General features: G+C 46.4%; 2 protein-coding genes across 2 annotated transcripts in view; one reads left to right on the top strand and one right to left on the bottom strand.

Moving 5' to 3' along the window:
* The first annotated feature begins 1779 nt into the window (after positions 1-1779).
* LOC106813457 (R-spondin-3-like) lies at positions 1780-2903 on the top strand. The gene is made up of 3 exons (XM_014817589.1): positions 1780-1807; positions 2204-2389; positions 2641-2903. The coding sequence occupies exons 1-3, from the start codon at positions 1780-1782 to the stop codon at positions 2901-2903; spliced, it is 477 nt and encodes a 158-aa protein (XP_014673075.1).
* An 11144-nt stretch (positions 2904-14047) lies between these two features.
* LOC106813456 (E3 ubiquitin-protein ligase rnf146-like) overlaps positions 14048-16034 on the bottom strand; it is a 2253-nt gene continuing 266 nt past the window's right edge. Inside the window, exon 2 of the mRNA XM_014817588.1 lies at positions 14048-15813. Within this exon, the coding sequence (XP_014673074.1) occupies positions 14885-15813 (929 nt within the window). The 3' untranslated portion in view covers positions 14048-14884. The remainder of the gene's footprint in view (positions 15814-16034) is intronic.

The following is a 16034-nucleotide window of genomic DNA, read 5'->3' as shown; positions in this document are numbered from 1 at the left end:
GATTTATTTTGCAGAGCAGTCTGTAATCATCTTTAAGCTGTTCTTCGTTTTACCAAGTTATTCTCTTCCCACCTCTCTCATTTCTCTCCGTGTACTTTCTAGTCTCTATCTCCTCTTTTCTTTCTTCTCCTGTTCTTATCTTATCATCTCCCTCGCCCTATTCTCACACATACACGTATTACCTCTTCACCTCGAAATCACACTCTCCTCTTCCCTTTCTCTCTCCTGTCTTCCCGTCTCCTCCGTCTCTCTCCCTTTATTTCAGTTTTCCTCACCGCGCTTTCTCTTTTGTTCCTCTCGTTTCCTCGTCATTTCCAATTCGCTAGTCTTCTGTTCTCGCCTTTTTTCTCGCGCCTCATTCATCCCTCGCTCTCTTTTTCTCGCGCTCATCTATATATCTTCCTCCCATCAATCTGTCACCGCGGTGGCTACGGGAAACTGTCAGAGCATGCAATACCACGCAGCTCTTTTCGTTCAACGCTTAGCGAGGATGCTGCGACACCCCTATAGTGTCAGCGAATTGGTGCCAAAGGGCTTATATCAACACAAGTCCTATAAGCAAGATCTAATTAACGTTAAGCGCGCGTATGCGGACGGCAAAAAAACTCTGCCGAGCTAACGCATGCTAGTCGGCCAGCGCTCGGAATGGTTTCGCGTAGAAAAAGACGCGCTCCTTGAACTATATGTAAATTCGTTAGGCGACTTCAGTTGAGACAGCTTGCCATCAGCATGTTTGAACGCAACGCGCGCACACGCATGCACGCATGTACGCGCTCATGGTGTCATGCACGTACATACGAGCACCGGAACGCCACCTGATCGTAAGTACGCCCTAATATGTGTTTCCTAATGATCAAAAACCATATGAAGTATTTTTCATGCCATCCGTTACAAAATTAGTTTCCTTACGTCATTGAACAAGAAGAATCCCCACCTTCAAGTGATTTCTAGGTAGATCATAGGCATAATAATATATTCCAATACGGAACGCGTCGACTCAACAATCTCGATGCCCTCAGCGTTTCTGCGTTTATATATATATTATATATTATATATATATTGTGACAGCCTGGCGCGCATTGTGCGTAGAGAGAGAGAGAGAGAGAGAGAGAGAGAGAGAGAGAGAGAGAGAGAGAGAGAGAGAGAGAGAGAGAGAGAAAGAGAGAGAACGAGAGAGAAAGCGAGAAAGAGAGGAGAGGGAGAGACAGTGTACGCGAAGATCATCATCATCATCATTATCATCATTAGCGACACAGGAAGAGAGCGAGATAATTCTAAACGAGAGAGAAAGACACACATACAGAGAGAGATAGATCGATAGAGAGACTGAGAGAGAGCAAGAGCGAGAGAGAGGGAGAGAAACAAAGGAGAGAGCGAGAGAGAAAGCGATGAGAGAGAGAGAGAGAGAGAGAGAGAGAGAGAGAGAGAGAGAGAGAGAGAGAGAAAGAGAGGAGAGAGAGATTGTGCGAGCGAAGGTAGTATAATATCGGCGTTTATTTCTAAATATAACGCGTCTGAAAATCGAGTAGGATTCCCAGCCGGCTACTGAAGGCGGGGTAAATCACCGCACTAGAGAAGCTCGCGTGCGGTTATAGCCACGAAAAATGGTTAAGATATTGCAATATCACGCGTGTTATTGTCACATTCAACATCATATCACACATAATCGCAAATCTGTCCGCATCGTAACGTTGAAGCTTTCTTCAAATCTGTAATCGTGAAGAAATCATATATATATAATAGACAATATATATAGTAATGTGGTTCTTTCCATGCGGTATGGATGAGAGTGTCTACATGTTCTTGGGTATTGTTGGAACATGCTCACACCCCTAAACTAAACTTAACCTAATCTAAACCTTAACCTAATACTCACACCAGCTCTAACCTACCCCAGTTAAGCTAAGGTACCCCAATTACGACTTCAGTGTTCGTGCCCAAAGATACAGACTCTTCAGCCGCAGCATCACCACGAAAATATCTATACAGATGTGTGCGCGATACTTTTATACTATATTATCTACACAGAAAATTGTATATAATTATGTGTTCAGGATATCACAAAATACAGCACATAATCTTTGTAAATACTACATGTGTACGATCTATGGTATCACTGTCGGTTTTGTTGAATTAGTGATGTAATTATAAACCCCCGTAAAAGCCGACTACAGTCACTCTCGTAAATTTAATTTGTCTTCAGTTGACTGCCTGACGACGTCTTGGAGCTCCTGGACATTTTGCAATTGGGGAGGAAAGCCTTGCAAACGCATAGAAGGCTTCCAGCAGCGGTATCGGACAATAGTCCAGTACCCGTCAAGAGATGGCCGCCAATGTCCACCCGTTACGGAACTGCGAATGTGCTACACACCAAAGCAGCTATGCATAGGTATGTGCACACTGTGTGAGCGAGCAACCTTGTCGGGAGAAAGTTGGCACAGAAACCATAGTAGGGCCTAACACGACTGTGGAGGTTTGAGGGCGACGTAGCAATCGCCATAGCGCGAAGTGACGTATAGTCAATTAAGTTTTTATTGTGCAACGTGCTAAGATGTATGCGAAGATTCGGTCTATGTTTTTCGCTGCTTCCGGGGTCACATGCTAATTAGCAAATAATTTATCGATGTTCTCTCTCCGCAGCCATTCTCACGAACAAATCCGAAATCGGCAGCGAACGGAAGCAGACGAATAACCCAAAACGAAAGAAGAAGAAAAAGAAGCGGAAGCGCCGTCCGAAGAAAGATCATTCCCGACACAGGCATGGCAGAGAGTGGGCGGTCAAGCGTGACCGCAAGCGACGGCAACGGAAAGCGCGACGGATGCTGCAGCAGCAGCGCCATGGTGCGGCACTCGCACACCTCCCAGCCAACCTTCCGGATCTGGTGACGAATGAGATCAAGTGAGATTGGGCTTTCGTGTAAATACACGTGATGGCGGTGGCCCCAGCATCAATCCAGTGCGCATGGACTGAGGCACGCACAGAGTGAAGCGATGTGCTGACGCAGTAGTTACCTCTAGCGACCCTTATTCCGAAACTTTGTACGAGTGTGCGTAAAGTCCTGCGACATGCAAACAACGCATGTGACAAAGGACGGCGTCTTCGGCGTTCGCCGGTCGACCACGACGCACAAAAGCGCCACCTATCGATCTCTAGACGAGCTGTATGCGGGCGTCCACAGTAGATAGTGGCTGCCATGTTCGTAGCAGAGTCGCGACAGCCGCAGTAGCGAGGCTGCGAAATACAATTACATACGCAGAAAAAATATTTCATCGGAAATTCCGGCCGAGCGATCGCCGTTGCTGCTATTGCGTATCCTTCTCATATATGCTGATGTATAGATAGAGCTGGTGCTTCGCACGATGCGAGGCGAAAACACTGTGTTATAGGAGTTGAGATTGTATTAAATTCTCGGGCTGCACGCAGAATCGGCAAATTACCGGCTGGTGGTGTGGGGTTGAAGAATAACGGTTTGCGCATGTTGATAATTGCATAATTATAATTATAGTCATACACGCGCGTGTATACACGTGAAAAATAATAACCGCCGAATTCGCGGAAAAAAACGAGGCAACTAAACACGAGTGTGCGTATTATTCACAAACAACACGATGGGCGCAGCTACTTTATTATTAGATATCGAAGGAAATACAATCATTATTAGTTATAGTTATAGGTTACTGTGTGAATATCATTATGCACACTCGCCAGCACACACTACATACATAGGGGGCCTACACGCAGCAACGCAAGCACACAGACGCACACAGACGCGAGCGGGCGCACGCACGCCAGACGTGTAGGCCCCCCTACGCATACCGACCGTGACGACGGGTTCAACTTTTAGTATATAAACACTTATTTATAATAGAAGCAAGATGAATGCTGTTTGCTGATAGAATTATACGATTAAAAACGGACAAAATATTGATATGATTGATTGATATTAAATTTTTTCTCTGGATCCTTATTTTGACCGATTCCACGGCCTTGTAGCTCTGCGTTGCAGGAGTGGTTTATAACAGTATATATCTATATATATATATATATATATATAAACGCAGAAACGCTGAGGGCATCGAGATTGTTGAGTCGACGTTCCGTATTGGAATAATTATTATGCCTATGATCTACCTAGAAATCACTTGAAGGTGGGGATTCTTCTTGTTCAATGACGTAAGGAACTAATTTTGTAACGGATGCATGAAAAATATTCATATGGTTTTTGATCATTAGGAAACACATATTAGGGCGTACTTACGATCAGGTGCGTTCCGGTGCTCGTATGTACGTGCATGACACCATGAGCGCGTACCATGCGTGCATGCGTGTGCGCGCGTGCGTTCAAACATGCTGATCGCAAGCGTCTCAACTGAAGTCGCCTAACGAATTTACATATAGTTCAAGGAGGCGCGTTTTTCTTACGCGAAACCATTCCGAGCGCTGGCCGACTAGCATGCGTTAGCTCGGCACGAGTTTTTTGCCCCGTCCCGCATACGCGCGCTTAACGTTAATTAGATCCTTCTTTAGGGACTTGTGTTGATATAAGCCCTTTGGCACCAATTCGCTGACACTATAGGGTGTCTCGCAGCATCCCTGCTAAGCGTTGAACGAAAAGAGCTGCGTGGTAATTGCATGCTCTGACAGTTTCCCGTAGCCACCGCGGTGACAGATTGATGGGGAGGAAGATATATAGATGAGCGCGAGAAAAAGAGAGCGAGGGATGATGAGGCGCGAGAAAAAAGCGAGAACAGAAGACCTAGCGAATTGGAAATGACGAGGAAACGAGAGAACAAAAGAGAAAGCGCGGTGAGGAAAACTGAAATAAAGGGAGAGAGACGGAGGAGACGGGAAGACAGAGAGAGAAAGGGAAGAGGAGAGTGTGTTCGAGTGAGAGGTAATACGTGTATGTGTGAGATAGGGCGAGGGAGATGATAAGATAAGAACAGGGAGAGAAAGAAAGAGAGATAGAGAAATAGAAAGACACGGAGAGAAAGAGAGAGGTGGGAAGAGAATAACTTGGTAAAGACGACACTAAAGATGAATTACAACTGCGCTCTGCAAAATAAATCCCGGCTGCACGCTGTTATTAGCCCTGCACACAGCGCATCGATCATTCATACGATCTATCTAATAACTAAAAAAATTCTTCTTCGTGCTTTCTCTCACAACCTCGCTTCCCCCTTCTCTTCCTTGCGTTGTCCCTTCCTCGCCCCTTCCTCGCTCCATTCAACTCTTCTCCCACTTAATCACTTCTTCCATCTCTTCCTTGCTTTCTCCTTCCTCTTCTCCGTCCGTCTGTCATTCTTCTTCTTCTCCTCTTCCTCCCTCCTCCCCCTTTTACCATCATCTATAAGAGGGCCGCAGTAGCTAGAGTTGCGGTGGCGGCGGTGGCGGTGGCGGTGGCCGTGGTGGCATCGGTACGGGGGAGTATAACGAGCGGAGTGAGCGCTAATAGCCTGGTTAATTGTGTCGGGCTAGATAGGAAGCGATGATAGGTGAGTGAAAAATGTTTGCTGATTATATCTTGCAAACAAATCATTGTATCTCCCTCCCTTCGTTTACGTTCTTCGTTCATATGTACTGCATGTTAGACAAATTTCAATGAACAAAATTTTTTATATAAAATTATTTTAAAAGAGTCAAACAGACCTAAATTTATAATACATTTCTAGTCATCCTAACTTTTTATCGAATAGATTTCTGGAATGCATGTTGCGTTAAAATTATTCGCTTTTTTGCCGACAATTCAGGGCAAAATTAGCACAAGTCATGATTCACGGCTGAAATCTGACTTGGTAATTTTCACAATGGTAAATACAAAATTGGTTAGGGTATTTCGCGGTTTATAAGCATGTGTGGACGGGGTCAGCGTTAGCTTTAATCGCTATATCAAATCAAAGATGTAAAAACAATCTGTAAAAACCACATGATCTTACGGCGCACAGAGAAAAAAACGTAGAAGGAAAAAAACGCATATTTTCAAACATAAGTCTTCATCGGATTCCAGCAAGAAGTCCTATTTGCTTTATATGGAAGACACCTGCGTATTTCGTTACGCACATGGCGAATTCCGCGTGAGGTCGGATCACGTGTCAGTCCGACGGCCAATTGAAGCAGTTTATCGTTCGCGGCGCTGCGTTGGTTGTTGTTACACGCTCAATTTAATTACCCAGAAAAAAGTCATCAAAGTCTGTTTACTGCTGCAGTGTTGACTCGATAGCTCCGGTAAAAGTATGCACTGGCGGACGTCGGCTGTGGCCATGCGCGCTCGTATATACGTGCTACGCGCGTGAAAGCAAACAAAACGCTAGCACAGTCTAACATATAAAGTAAACCTATAAAGTCTATAGCGGACATCACTATTGAACGGACATCTGTAGAACGAACACCTTTTTAAAATACTTTTGCTGCTCCGATTGAGCTATACCCTTACGTACAGATTTTACTGAAATTGACTTTCATCGGATTATAAACGGTTAACCGGCTACAGACCTGCCGTCTTGTTTTATCTTTCCGATGGATTTGCTGCTTGCGGCATTTACTGATGCAAAAACAAAAACAACAACATTATGACTTAAATTCCTTTCATGAAGCAGTATAGATTCATGCGACTACAATTAGTAATTGATGTCTAATGCCAAGGTTAGGATATCTTCTAGGCTAGCGTTGATACCACCTAGTGATGACCGCTAAAGATAGTTATTCATTTATCTTATCTTTCGCGGAGTTTACCGTACAATCTAAACGCTCCCAGGACCAGTTGTCAGAAACTATATTAGTCGTAACATTAGTCTCAACATTAACTTTTTCTTGTAGACCGGACCTCTATACACCCCGTATGAGATCGTCGTAACTTTGCCATGTTTCTGTCAACAGTCCATGAGAGGATGTCGTTGAAGAAGCTGGTCGTTCCAATAGAGAAAGACCTACGCGCATATATAACGTCCGAGAGGGATGTCAGCTGCCGAGAGAGAGATAAGAGAGAGAGAGAGAGAGAGAGAGAGAGAGAGAGAGAGAGAGCGAGAGAGAGAGAGAGAAAGTGCATCCAAAAATTGCTAAGCCAACATCAAAGCTGCGTATAAATATAAATACGCGAAGCATAAAAGGCCCGTGACGGTAGCCGAGTGATTTTATTATAGACCTTCTTTGCGGTTGAAACAACGGGCCCAATCACAGGCCAGATTTTATGACTGTCGCGGCCGTACAATTATCGGCCCGGCTGTTTTTATATGCAGCTTACGTAAAGCCGCGAGTTCAGCAGACGACCGCTTTATGAGCGTGCCGCGCGCGCGTACCTGCTGCCTGAGCCGCAACGCTGCTGCTGCCACCGCGCCGAGTCCACCTGATCCACTACCTACCCGCTCCGTCCCACCTCATCCAGCCGGCGGCAGACGCCTGCGATGGTGTATACTGACTGACTCCTCATCTCTTCGCAATACAACGACAGCAGCGCGGTCTCCGAGGGGAAGAGAGACAGGGTACCAGTCTGTCGGCCGCGCCCGTTGGATGAATTATAAACGAGTGTAAGCTGGTGGCTGGCAGGGGGCGCGGGATGCGCGCGCGGGCCGGTGGCCGGCATGCGCGTGTGAAATGCTGGGACTGGCATCATCGCAGAGTGAGCTCAGGAGTTCCCGCATCACACACGTGTGCGATCGCCTGTCGACAAGAGCGTGTAGCGATACGGCTTCCATCATAAACCGGCGGTTGGACACCAGCCGCCGGATAAACTCGATAAACGGGAATACATATGTTCGACTGCATGCTCTCACGCCGCGTTGTCTACCGATCAGGGAAGCTGAGGATGCGCCGTCGCAGAGCAACCCGCATCACCGCCGTGTAGTTAGCATCCCGTGGCTGATAGGAGTGTTGCGCAATTCATTCAGCGTTTCATCTCCGTCTAACGGCGAGGAGACATGTATATATACACTCGTTGTGATTGTATCGTGTCGTTGCCAACGTAACGTGTCGTTGTGAGCGTAACGTGTCGTTGTGAGCGTAACGTGTCGTTGTGAGCATAACGTGTCGCTCTACAACAGAGAACACTGGCAGCAAGTTTTCTCTCCTATCACGTACAGGCGCGTGCACAACTACCTACACAGGTACGTACTGATGCGCGCACGCATGTGCATACACACACGTACGTGTGCACAGATGAGTAGCGCGTGGTGCCGTGTCTGCGCTTATTATGAGTGAAACGACGCAGGCGGCGGCGCCATGAAACACCGCGCGCGCGCGCGTCACACACACACACACACACACACACACACACACACACACACACACACACACACACACACACACACACACACATGCATGTACGCATGCATGAACTCACACACACACACACACACACACACACACACACACACACACACACACACGCGTGCGCGGGAGGGGGGTGCACACGCACCGGTGCTACATAGTATATATAACAACTGTTTGCTTTTATAGCGATTCTGACAAAAGTACTGAAATATTACATTTCAAATTTATTATTCCCTACTAGCCGTTTGATACCAATCTCGTTACGCTTGCATCAACGCGCACGGCTAAATATAACTACACGACACTTACAACTGCATGCCTCAACCACAGGCACTTGCATGGGACAGATTCAGTAAAAACTGAAAATAATATGAACGACATAATGATAATATATATATAAAGATAGATATATATATATATATATTATATAATATATAGATATATATCAATATATATATATATAAATATTTATATATATATATATTATCATTATCATGGCGACACAGCACACTCGCAGCGGCGAGTGCGGGAGCGTTCGGCGTTAGTTTTTATGAAGGAAAGTTGATATACAGCGACACAACAGTGGAACTGTAATTAAGATGTAGTGGGTACGGTAGTATTTGTGAATGTGCGTTCATATCATTTTCAGTTTTTACTGACTCTGTCCCAAGTGCCTGTGGCCTCAACCACGCGGCTGGCATTTCATAGCGCGACTTAGAGAACATCGGCTAGCTAGCTGTTTCTCGTATATTTCCCGCGTGTAGCTAAAGTTGTGGTAGGGGCCAAGTTCCGCCAGCTGTCAGGAATTTGGAAAAAAGTTAATAATAATATTAATGTTCACGCGGTATGTACGTAGGTGGTCGCGTTTTTATGTATCGAAAAGTGGCGAGTTATACTATACGACCCCAACAGCAGCAGCAGCGCGCGCATGCGCGTATGGGTGTATAGTCAGTCGTCTGACGGAATCATCATCGGAGGCGTGTACACTACACGCGTATACATCTCTCTGTGCTTAGACATCCGTCACTGAATACATATCGTAATCGCTCGTCGTCTGGAACATTGCAAGGCTCAAACTACCCCGTGTATGACTAAACCTGACGTTTTCAACAACCGCGGGAATCCATGCCGAGCCGTGGCACCGGGTGGGCGAGCCGTGGATTTATAAGTCTGAGGGAGTGTCATAACAATACGGTGGCAATTCCATCGACGCAGCGCTACCAATAAAGGGCCGGTGTCGTGCGCACGAGACGCTCTTTCACGAAACTAACTAGTGGCTGCGAGGCGGTGAAAGGACTTGAGGCACCGCGCCTTTGTCACACGGGCTCCCGCACGCACCACCGTAGCTTCGTAATCCCGCCACGCCTGCACCAACCGCATGAGATTCGTAACCCCAGCACGCCCACACGCACCACCGTAAATTTGTAAATGTCGAGAAAGAGAGATAGCGAAAGAGAGTGAGAGAGAACAATTAAGTTCATGCTAGGAAAACGGTATATTAATTATGGGTAGTGGAGCATGTGTTATAACGGATAGCATCAAGTATGACTAAGATCAGCAGGTATCTAAATATCTTTCATTTTGGGGTCGACTGAGGGAAGAATATTTTTGAACTAGCTACTCTTGCAACGAGATAATTTAAACTAATCATCTCCTTTCATTTAGGAGACGGTTAAAGGCGTAAGAAATCGTAAGCTTAATATTAGTATAAATATCGACAAAAAAAAATCTCGGTTTCTACTAGATGAAGATAAGACTAGACAAAACTTTTCCCAGCGGTATCTTTAACTCGCTAATCGTGTAGCTTATTCACGCAGCTGCTTTCCGCGGATCACAAACTCTATGCGCCTCTATCATCCCTGCCGCAGTTGTGTTGTCGTCGGGTATGGTGAGGCCGATACCTGATATTGTTCCCATCATGTTGATAGCAATGGCATATATCCTTTTACTTTTCTCTCCGTATCTGTCGCTACAAACTTCAGCTTCTTTAGCTTGGAAAGGGATACGCGGACGGCAGGCGTCCTGCGTTGGTTCTGTCGTATTCGATTATAACTTGCAGGATATCCGTTAATTGTTCGTCGTTTATCGCCTAACTTACCATAGAGCTTATAATCAGGGTAGCAGCTTGCCGCCAAATCTGCTGCTACTAGGTATAGTTTATATGCAGAACGTATATACTAACGACTGGTTCCCCGCTAGGTAATAATGTCGTAAATTAAAGCTTCACCGTCTACCCGGCACTGCAGCATAATTGTAAGCATCTTAATCTCGAGGTCTTTCATGAAAAAATTCGTCACATTATTTAATCATATGCAGCAGATCTGGTTCAATAGTATTGCTGACGGCCATGATGCATTTGATGCCTTAAAATGCGTATAACGTCTGCCCGTGGCATACATGCACATAACGTCCGCTACACCAAGGTGAAAAAGGGTGTGTCAATTCAATCCCAGCAGTCAATTGCTGTCACACGGTGGTGTGTCAGCGATATCTTTACAACTGCCACACCGCAACACCTTGGTCGTTAGTCAAGTCACCGGAATATTTAATGGCAGCTTGTTTGTGAGTTACCAGACATCGAGTGTGTTCTTAGATGAGTCCCCTGAGTGCATGCATACTCCGCGCACATGGTCCTGTTCGCTCCATTACAGGTATAGAATTTTCGATGGGGCCTCCTCGCCAGTTTGCCTCGATTTGGGTTGGCTCCCTGGTCTCTGTGAGGTTAACATGAAAAAGTCATCGGATAATATTATTCGTGACCTCGGTGTATAGATATGCATCTGCAAATCTTACATTGCAAGAACATGTTAATTATTTGTATTTCCTTGAAGCTGTCCTGGTTTGATACACTAACCCTCACTCTCATCCTCACCCTCATCATCGACCGCATGCACCGTCACCCCCTCGCACACACCCTGACCCCTCCCTTACAATTGACCTTACCATAACCCTCAGCCTCACCGTGATCCTAACCCTCATACTCACCCTCTTTCTCACACTCACCCTCACCCTCGCCCTCGTCCTTACACTCACCCTAACCCTCATCTTCACTCTCACGCTTACCTTCACCCTCGAGTGTGTGAGAGAAACGGGAGGAGAAGTAGTAGTAGTAGTAGTAGTAGAAGAAGAAGAAGAAGAAGAAGAAGAAGAAGAAGAAGAAGAAGAAGAAGAAGAAAAAGAAGAAGAAGAAGAAGAAGAAGAAGAAGAAGAAGAAGAAGAAGAAGAAGAAGAAGAAGAAGAAGAAAAAGAAGAAGAAGAAGAAGAAGAAGAAAAAAAAGAAGAAAAAGAAGAGTAAAGCGTATGGATCATAAGGATGTACATAACCAGTAGCATAGGTATACTGAGTATGAGGAAAGCCCACATCCAACCATACTCTAAAAAATAATATTATCAAGAACACAAAGTATTTACTTCTTATATGCACACAGCCGTGTATATATATGCATATACATATATACATATACATATACATATACATATACATGTGTGTGTGTGTGTGTGTGTGTGTGTGTGTGTGTGTGTGTGTGTGTGTGTGTGCGTGTGCGTGTGCGCGTGTAACCAAGAACTATACATGTATATCAATACCAATAGTAGCGAGGTTTATCTTAACTATACTTACGAATGTAAACATAATATTAGCATCATATAATGAAGCATAACAGCCAAATGCAAACGCGGCAAATTAAGCGTGTCACCATGTATGTTCATATAGCTTTGCCATACGCACAGGTTGCTTGGTAGCTTTTCTGTATTAAAAACGGATATTGTGTACACTTATATCTAATAATATTTATACTGTATGATTAAAATTTTAGATAACTATACTCATGTACTTGTGCACTCCATGTACGAAACCTCTCACCATTAAAGACCATTCAACGTATGCATGACGGCGTTACACTACCGAACTAAGGCACGCGTTCACTCACCAATACCCCGTGTAGACAGCAAATTTGATCATACATCAAACTAGTCCGGGCCAGGCATGCGCTAAATTTTTGCAGTATGTACACGCTAGTGCGGACCAAGTTAGCCCCACGAATGGAGGTGGGCCAGCCCTGCTTCGAAGCGTGAAGTTATCCCGTCCAGGTTATTACCCGCGCTAAATTGTGTGGCCATCGCACTTAGAAATATGTAATTTTTTTCTCCGCGGTATAAATAATTCAACCACGGTTAAATTATGGCCCTTTTACCCAATCAGTAAACATCAACCTTGTTACACATTATTTATTGCTATTGGCGGTAGAGAATAATTCAACCGCGGTTAAATTAGGAGTAACGAGGCCTCCCGATTGGGTAAAAGGGTCATAATTTAACCACAGTTTAATTATTTCTACCGCTGTAAAATAATTTATCCTCAGTTAAATTATGTGTAACACGACCTCTGATTGGGTGAAGCGCCAATCATTTTACTGCAGTTAAATTATTTCAGCCGCGGTAAAAATAATTATTTCTGAGTACGACGCCCAACCATAGGCGCTGGCTAAATTTCGATACATGCTCATAGCCTTGTTTGGGTCGCATAAAAGCACAGTAGCTTGTGAAATTGTGTGTGCAACTTTGTTTTTGATCTTCACTTCACCAGAGTCTAATTACAACTTGGCCAGAAGAATCTATCCAGGATGTAATGGAATGTTCATGTTTATACTTCCATTGCTGATAAAATGGCTCAATTTAATTATAATCGGATACCCAGATTCGATTATACGCCGGCTGCAGCTTCTGCTGTCTATTCAATCACCTTCACTTGTTATTCTGCTATTACAATAATACAGTATAAATCCTAGTAATGCTATCGGTGATACCGTTGTTTAACCGTCTAACATTGCTGTCTGCTGAGTGACGTAACAAGCTAAACTGAGCATGGACAGTCAACCCTTGCCTAACTTAGCCCGGTTGAGCCCGGTGTGTCTGTACTCTGTACGCTGCGATTTAGCGCACGCCTGGCCCAGGCCTGGCTGAGCTAGTTTGATGTAGGATCAAATTTTGCAGTCTGTACGGGATATAAGATACCGAGAAAATTATGAAAGGCATTGAAGCAAACGACTAACAACGGAAGTGCAATACACTGTACAATAAAAAAATACATAGCTCCACGCCGAATCTTTTAGTGCATGAGCATGCTGGCACATGTGTGCGCACAGAGATGCAGTCAAGACAAAGACTAAACAAAAGCCATGGACTGCGAGAAGAGGAATGCAGTGACTTGCCAAGATAACTTGTGGTGAGGCGCTTTACATCTGCATTGCAAACAATTATACCCACATATACATAGCAGGTATGATAACAAAAATAGATAAATGTAAAGAAAGGGATAATAAATTCATAGTACATATATATAAATACCGCTTACCTGCAACCTACTATCGTCACCTAAATAGGTATTTTGCCTATCGCCATTATGCCAATCTAGAATTTGTATCTAGCTAAAAGGTGTTTCCCAAATAAATGCTCACAAATGCTGCTTTCGCTTGCAGACTACATTAATTAGTGTTTAGTGATATTGTTTGCATTTAGGTGCAATGTTTCTGCACTACTAAATACATGCAAAATACATTCATAACATTTAGATATGTACACGCTATGCCCAAGCATAGCAAAAAATTATTCTAGACACATTTTATGTCAATCACCAATTATTTAAACTGCCTGTTTCTATAAAATCAATGCATGCTTTCAAGAGCACATAAACTATGTGGGTGCACGATAGTGATGGGAAAGATGGGTCATGATGGGTGGCGGACGGTAGGATAGTCGTGGGGAGGTGGGGTCGCAATGGGTGGCGGACGGTAGGATAGTCGTGGGGAGGTGGGGTCGCGATGGGTGGCGGACGGTAGGATAGTCGTGGGGAGGTGGGATCGCCATCGGTGGCGGACGGTAGGGTAGTCGTGGGGAGGTGGGGTCGTGATGGGTGGCGGACGGTAGGGTAGTTGTGGGGAGGTTGGGTCGCGATGGGTGGCGGACGGTAGGATAGTCGTGGGGAGGTGGGGTCGCCATGGGTGGCGGACGGTAGGGAAGTCATGGGGAGGTGGGGTCGCGATGGGTAGCGGACAGTAGGATAGTCGTGGGGAGGTGGGGTCGCGATGGGTGGCGGACGGTAAGGTAGTCGTGGGGAGGTGGGGTCGTGATGGGTGGCGGACGGTAGGGTAGTCGTGGGGAGGTGGGGTCGTGATGGGTGGCGGACGGTAGGGTAGTCGTGGGGAGGTGGGGTCGCAATTGGTGGCGGATGGTAGGATAGTCGCAGGGGAGCTAGGAGGCCATTATGATGGGACGGCTATAGGGTAGTGGTGGGCGAGGTAGGGGATCGTGATGGGTGGAGGTCAGTTGGGCTGTCGTAGAGGAGGTGGTGGTGGTGGGGGATGTAAAAAGCTATTATGGTTGAAGGGCAGTAATGTTACTATTCTGGTTTAAGGATGGTAGGGTAGTGGTGGGGGAGGTAAGGGGTCGTAATGGGTGAAGGGCGGTAGGCTGATGGTGGCAGTGGTGATGATTTGGGAGTAGATGTGAGAGATTGTAATTAGTGGTAAGGTGGTGGGGTGGGGAACACATGAAGCTGCCTAAGGAATTGAAGCCCATCCTCAAGTCCGTCGTCGTAGAGACTTCGTCTGCGCGGCACCGTTACAGCATCTCCTCATCTGATGAGCTTAGCGTATCACAGTCCAGCAGACGCACCCGGTCGCTCCCTGGGAACCGTTGCCGTGCCGACCGCCGCCGCCGTGATGACATCAATACCGGCACCCTCTCTGTGTTGACGTTTATCGCCTGCACGCCCCCCGCTATCACATCGATGCCCGTCGCCGATGATCCCTCCGACGATGCATCGTAGGGGGCGCCGGCATCCCGACGGACACCTGTGCCGTCGCACTCGCCACCCGTTAGGCCGCACGGTGCTAACTCTGTGTCCAGCTGCACTCGCCGCAACGGCGGCAATGATGACAACTCGTCCGTGTCCAGCTGCACTCGCCGCGACGGCGGCAATGATGACAACTCGTCTGTGTCCATCTCCGCGTCGCACGGCAACAGCGGTGCCGTCATGACGACCTCCGGTTGTGGGAGTCGAATGCCGGCAACACCCTTGCGGTCGGGGATACCAACGCGGTCACGCTTGACGCGGCGGCGGCGGTGCGGGTCGTTACGCCGTGTCTGTACCATGCTGTCAAAGTCGACGACGTAGAGGAAACCAGCGATGAGCAGCTCAATGCGCCGGCGCGTTGCCAGGTACGCGCTCTCAATTTCCGCACACGTCCGCTCATCGTACTGCCACCAGCCACCGCGGCCCTCATAGTACCACGTGTGCACCTCAATGCCGCTCCCATCAGCGGCGGCTGCTTCCGTCACCGCGGGCGCGGGCTTCGGTGGTACGAGGTCGTGGGGGTCAAGCAGCTCCGGGTTGAGCAGGTAGTCGTTCGGTATCACCTGCCGGCATAGGGCGCAACGTTTGCTAAGGTTCGCCGCACCCTTCACGCAGAGGAAGCAGAAGACGTGGTTGCATGGCAGACGTACAGGCTGGATGCATGTCTGCAGGCAGACAGGACACTCCTCAGCATCTATTGACACAGAAAGAGAAAGAGAGAGAACATGATCACAATAAGATAGAATTGTCTATTATCTAAAGATAAGAAAATGTCCACAGTCTTTTTTCTCACTGTAAGACAGGATGCTTCTATAAATATAATTAATTTCCCTCACAGTAAATAAGTCTCAAATGTAATGAATGCCTAGTTAGGCATGCAGGGTTCTCCCCAGGCATGCAGGGTTCCCCCCAGGC

The sequence above is a fragment of the Priapulus caudatus genome, unplaced genomic scaffold (genome assembly GCF_000485595.1).
Source record: "Priapulus caudatus unplaced genomic scaffold, Priapulus_caudatus-5.0.1 Scaffold776, whole genome shotgun sequence".
Lineage (NCBI taxonomy): Eukaryota > Metazoa > Priapulida > Priapulimorpha > Priapulimorphida > Priapulidae > Priapulus > Priapulus caudatus.
This window is presented reverse-complemented; position numbering and strand designations above follow the sequence as displayed.

Bases quoted from the DNA above. Each gene is read 5' to 3' on its own strand.
- LOC106813457 (XM_014817589.1), top strand. From the start codon at position 1,780: ATGGATGAGAGTGTCTACATGTTCTTGG. The intron at 1,808-2,203 runs GTATTGTTGGAA...ATTTGTCTTCAG, and splicing joins GAGTGTCTACATGTTCTTGG to TTGACTGCCTGACGACGTCT. The intron at 2,390-2,640 runs GTATGTGCACAC...CTCTCTCCGCAG, and splicing joins ACCAAAGCAGCTATGCATAG to CCATTCTCACGAACAAATCC.